Source organism: Pelodiscus sinensis, chromosome 32 (genome assembly GCF_052426305.1).
Source record: "Pelodiscus sinensis isolate ZL-2025 chromosome 32, ASM5242630v1, whole genome shotgun sequence".
Lineage (NCBI taxonomy): Eukaryota > Metazoa > Chordata > Testudines > Trionychidae > Pelodiscus > Pelodiscus sinensis.
The window spans coordinates 10,539,374-10,545,373 of record NC_143083.1 but is presented as its reverse complement, the minus strand read 5'-3'; the positions used below and the strand labels follow the sequence as shown (position 1 = coordinate 10,545,373).

At 41.1% G+C, this 6,000-nt stretch overlaps 1 protein-coding gene across 8 annotated transcripts in view; it reads right to left on the bottom strand.

The window, feature by feature from the left end:
- Nucleotides 1–1,706: 1,706 nt before the first annotated feature.
- Nucleotides 1,707–6,000, bottom strand: part of RANBP3 (RAN binding protein 3) — a 100,036-nt gene continuing 95,742 nt past the window's right edge. For all 8 annotated transcript variants that reach the window (XM_075902972.2, XM_075902976.2, XM_075902977.2 and 5 more), the window contains one exon: nucleotides 1,707–1,947. In XM_075902972.2, the coding sequence (XP_075759087.2) occupies nucleotides 1,904–1,947 (44 nt within the window). In that variant the 3' untranslated portion in view covers nucleotides 1,707–1,903. The remainder of the gene's footprint in view (nucleotides 1,948–6,000) is intronic.

Sequence of the window (6,000 nt, the reverse complement as noted above, 5' to 3'; positions counted from 1 at the left end):
GCTACAAGAACTCTTGGGTTTCCATCTTCAAGGGTTCCTGCACTAAATATTTCTTCCTCATTTTTTGAAGATGAGTTTTAGTTCTCCCCAGTCTAAATTTTTTAAAAATGTACAAAGAGTATGAAATTATAAGAGAAAATAAAATAAAATGGGGATATTTATAGGAAAGTGGGCTACACATGGTTCTTAGCTGGCTATGTATTCCATCTTCACTGGACAGGAATGAGATTATTGTATCAATTGGTTACTGAAATACAGTGAGTTTGACACGAGGCCAAAAAATTAGAAAGTGACAAAAACAAAATGAACTGTGGCTACACAAGAAACCCTTCAGAATGACATAGAAAGACAAACACTTTTTTTGCCTTTATTTGGCAAAACAGGATTCATCATTCTTCAGCACAAGTTAATCAAAGCTAGCAATAATTCTTCATATTGCAAAACCTAAGGAGGCAAGAAAGGGGCAGGGTTAGAAAGTGATTTGCTAATTAAAGCTGTCAGTCCAGCAAGTGCTTAAGCAGATGTGCTAATGTTAAGCATAGCAGTAATCCCAGTAATGGTGTGGTTACTAATGTGCTTAGTTAGGCACAATGCTTAAGTATTTTGCTGAACTGAAATTCAAGTCATGTTTACAGAGCAAATGAAAACCTGCAGCTGGCCACTGCCCATTGACTCTGGTTCCCAAGATTTGGGCTGGGAGGCTATGTTACTCCACTGCAGACTTCCAGGCTTGGGCTGCAGCCTGATGCCAAATGTCTATACACTGCAATGACCCAGCTCTCCTGTTCCAGCCTGGGAGCCGCGGTCAGCTGGCATTGTCAGGGCAAGTGCCTAACTGCACTGTAGACATACTTGTAATGAAAACATCGGTTTCGTGTATAGATTTTTTGTAATGGCTTGCTCAACTCACCAAATGAGCCCATCTTATTCTTCCAAATGCAGACAGCAGTGTTTCAGCTGCTCGGGGGGTGTGTGACCTGTGTGCCACCCTACGCTTTAATCACAGCCACAAGAATGTAAGTTTACTAAGAAAAACTGTATGTAACACCTATTATTTATAGTGGCTTAGCTCTCCCTTAAATAGTAACAGAAAAGAACAGTACAAAACAATAGATTCACTTTCTCAACACACGAGAGCATCTTATTCATAACTAAAATAAAAAAGTATCAGCACAATAGAAACCCCCAAATAATAATATTGGAAGTGGGAGGGAAGAAGAAAAGGATTAACAAAAGGTCCAGTGAACTTTAAAGTCTCTTATTAACTCAGTACAAGGCTTTCCTGTCAAGCCACTTTTTTTGTGTTTAACCTCTGTGTAGAGACCCACCAGACAAAGGACAATGATGTCCACTAATTACACTAGGATTAAGGTAAAAAAGGCAAGCTGCCCTCTCTGCAATCCAAAGAGAACAAAGCCAGAGGGTAATCAGCGAGGGCACGACCAGAGAAGAGCACAGCTTCTCTGCGGGCAGCAGGAACTGAAAAGGGAGAAGCAGGGGTTAAGAAAGAATTCAAGTTGGAACCGTGCTGGAAAGTTCAATCTCAGAGGCCTGCAAAACATGAGCTACTGAAAAAACAGTCGAAAGGTCCCAATGAAAAGCTGTGACAAGTCATAATGTGCCATTCCAATTACAAGGAAAAAGGGGAAATGTTATTTTTCTGCTCATCAATATGATGAGCTTTCATGTCCCAAACCACATTCAGGCAGTTTCCAAGTCTGCTTTTTTTTGTGGAATCTACTGATCCAGACCAAAAAAACCAAATCAACAGAACAGGGATGCACAGTTCCTAAGTCCTGGAGCCTTCCATACTGTCTGGAACAATCGCTGGTCTGGGGTATCCACAGAGGTGCCTGCAAGATGGGGTTTGCAGCAGCCTTGCAAGCAGATGGGCTCACAGTTGCTATGTGCTGCCAATATTCTGCCCATCTCCTTCATCATTAGGAGCTGAAACAAAGAAAAAGATCATGGTTACAAGAAATATTTATCTCTAAAACTTACTGTGCTATTTTCTGATGCAAACTATGGAATGCAGGCTACAGCTGGATTTTCCCACTGCTCTATGCCTCCCTCTCCCACCTATAAGCTAGAACAGTGTTTCTCAACAACTGGTCTGTGGACTGGAACCAGTCCGAGAGATCCCCAACATAGTTTAGGAAGGCAGCAAGCCAGTCTCTAGTATCAAAAAGGTTGAAAAACACTGCTCTAGAGTTCCCAGTTCTTAGAAGCCCATGGAGGAATTTCAGTCTTAGGATTTCAAGGCAAGAGACAAGAGCCCAAAAATCTCTGCTTCTCTCATTCCTTCATTCCCAAATCCAACCTCCACCCCCATTACACATCTCCCACCTGTTCTTGTCTGGCCACACAGAACTATCATCACCCCCCTTCTATATTATCATAGAAATGCAGGGTTTGAAGGGACTTTAGGAGCTATATTTTCTTAGTGTGCTTAGGAAAATGTCATGTGAGACTTAATCAAAAACCTTATTAAAATTGAGATATATCATGTCTGCTGCTTATCCCCATCCACTAGGCCAGTGACTCTGTCAAAGAAGGAAATTAGGTTGGTTTGGAACGATTTGTTCTTGACCTCTCCATGCAGGTTATTCCTTATATTTAGGGCCCTATCAAATTCATGGTCCATTTAGGTCAATTTCATGGTCACAGGATTTTAAAAAAAAAAAAAAATCACATATTTCATGATTTCAGCCATTTAAATCTGAAGTTTGATAGTGTTGTAATGTAGGGATACTGACTCAAACAGGAGATGGGGGGGGAGGGATGCAGTACTGCTGCCCTAATTTCTATGCTGCTGCTGGCGGTGGCACTGCCTTCAGAGCTGGACATCTGGAGAGCTGCCGCCTGCAAAAGTAAGGAAGGCAATATCGCAATCCCCTGCAACTCCCTTTTGGGTCAGGACCCATACAATAGATCTGATTTCACCATGGGAGATCAGATTTCACAGCCCATGACATTTTTCATGGCCATGAATTTGGTAAGGCCCCTACTTATAATTCCAAATTAATTATTTAATAATTTCTTACAGTAACTTCCCAGGTACCAAAGTTAGGCTGACTAGTCTAATTTCCCAGGTCCTCTTTGCTCCCTCTTTTGAACACAGGCACTACATTTACCCTTGTCCAGTTCTCTGGGACATCACCTGTCCTCCATTAGCTCTTGAAGGTAACTGCTAATGGTTCAGAGATTATTTCAGCCAATTCCTTAAGTACCCTAAGATGAATTTCAGTCACTGCTGATGTCAATGCAACTAATTTATTTAAATATTCTTTAACTAATTCTTTCCTCATTTCAGCTTGCCTTCCTTCCGCCATGTTATTAGTATTAGTTGTGTTCAGTATCTAGCCATAATTAACCCTTTTCGTGAAGAATGACGCAAAATAGGCATTAAACACCTCAGCCTTCCTGATGTCATCAGCTATTAGCTCTCCTTCCCTGCTAAGATGACCACCTTTACTTTCCTTTGCATTTCTCTTGTTCATGTATTTAAAGAATGTCTTCTTACTGCTAATGTCTTTTACGTGTGCATTAACTTTTATGATGTATTTTCCTACATGGAATTAGCTGGTATTCCTCCTGCAATGACGTTTACCAGCTAGTTGGAATTAGGGCCTTTAAATCGGAATCCCGTTTACTGCCGCGTGTAGATGTGGGCAGTTACTTTGAGCTAGTGAATGAGCTAGTGAATTTCTAAAATGGTGACCGGCCGGGAACATGCAAATCAAGGGCGGGATATTTAAATCCTGGGCTTGATTTGAAATTCCGGTTGCCCTCATTGGCCTCTCTAGATCGATCTAGGGGACTAGTGTAGACGTACCCTGACAGCTCTTCTGAACTCCTTTATATCTAAGGCTTTCTTCCTTACCTTACCAGTTCTCTGAGATTGTTAAAGACTGCGGTTTTTGTAAGTCCATTGTCCTTATTCTGTTGTTCTCATTCTTTCCTTAGGATCACGCAATCTATCATTTCGTGATCACTTTCACCCAAACTGCCTTCCACTTTCATATTCACAACCAATTCCTCAGAATCAAGTCTAAAATGGCTGTTCACCAAGTTACCTCCCTCCACTTTCTGAAACAAAATGCTGTCTCCAATACATTCCAAGAATTATTGGACATTTTGCATTTAGTGAATTAACTACCCAGAAACCTGTTGAAAAAGTAAAGTCCCCCATTACTACCATTTCTGTTATTTGTTTTAGTAAGGTCTTATTCACATCTTCTTCCACATTTGGTGGTCTACAAAAGAGCCCTACTGTGATGTCATCCCTATTCTCCCCCTATTTTTTCTTTATTCAGACTTTCAACTGTGTGTGTCTCATCTCCGTTTGGATCTCAGAATAAGTATATATGTCCTTGATGTATAAGGCAATCCACCTCCACCCTTTTTTCCACTATCTTTCCTGAAGAAGCTATCCCACTGTTCATTCACAGAAGATACTATTCCCCCAGTATAGCAACAGGTCTGTCAAGAGATTTATCTCACCAAGTCTCTGTGATGCGAATTCATAATTTAACTGCCAATTCTTTTCTTTTTATTCCCCATACTCGTTACATTTCTGTATAGACATCTAAACTACTGAGCCTTTCATTCTGCCAGAACTGAGGTGCTGCTCCAAACTCAGTCACTGCTGCAAATCATGCTTGCTATTTTTTTTACCATGAGACAGGTTGTAGAACTGGCAGCAGCAAAAGAATGGGAGGTTTCTAGCTATAGGAAGACAGAAGATAGCTGGTTCCCATCCACAAGTCTTGAAATGACTCCTCCTTCCTTTGCTCCCAACTTTCAGTCTCCCTCCTGTTTCCCTGTTCCCTACTCCTCTGACTCCTTACTATTTCCTAATACATCTGCACTCCTGGCTGCCCACACAGTCCTATTACCCACTTTTCTATATTCTCCTGATCCCTGACTATGCCTCATATCATGACTAAAGGGCCAACATCTTCCCTAAAGGCAGCCTGGAAACAATGGGAGCTTGTCATCATTTTCATAGAATCATAGGGGTCATCTAATCCCATCCCCTGAATTCATGACTGTACTAAGTATCATCTAGACCACATCTGGTGGATGTTTGTCTAACCTGCTCTTAAAAATCTCCAACAATGAAGATTTTATAGCCTGCTTAACCAACCTGAGAGTTAGGAAGTTTTTCTAATTTCCAACCTAAACATCCCTGCTGCAATTTAAGTCCATTGCTTCTTGTCCTATCCTCAGAGGTTAACAGGAATATTTTTTCTCTCTTCTCATTATAACAAACAAAAACAAACAAACTTTTATGTATAGGCAGTCCCCGACTTAGGAACGGGTTATGTTCCGAACATCTGGTCGTAACTCGATTTGGTCGAAAGTTGGCAATACCCTTAAATGCGCTGCCCGTACTGTTCGAAAAACTTGATGTACATGCTTCTCAACTCGAAAATATTATAATGGAGTTAATGGTAGGTTGGTCGTGAGTACGGATGGTTGTAAGTCAGTGTGTTTGTAAGTCGGGGAGTGGCTGTACTTGAAAAGTGTTAGGTCTCCTCAGTCTTCTCTTCTGCAGACTAAACAACCTCAGTTTTTTTCAATCTTCCCTCATAGATCAGGTTTTCTAGACCTTTAATCATTTTTGTTGCTCTTCTCTGGACTTTTTGATAAAGGACAACATTTCACTAGGTTGAAGGCAGAAATCAGAAACTCATGACCCTTAATCTGCCAATAAGACAGTTTGAACCTAATTTGTTGGGGAAAAGTCAACAGTTTCTGTAAAGGGAAATCCTGCCTTACTAATCTACTTGGCTACGTCTACAGTGGCCCCTTTTTCAGAAGGGGCATGCTAATTTTGAAAGTGGGAATAGGGAAATCCGCGGGGGATTTAAATATCCCCCGCAGATTTAAATAAACATGTCCGCCGCTTTTTTCCCGGCTTGGGGAAAAGCCGGAAAAAAAGCATCTAGACTGGTCCCATCCTCCGGAATAAAGCCCTTCAAAGTAGGAATAAGA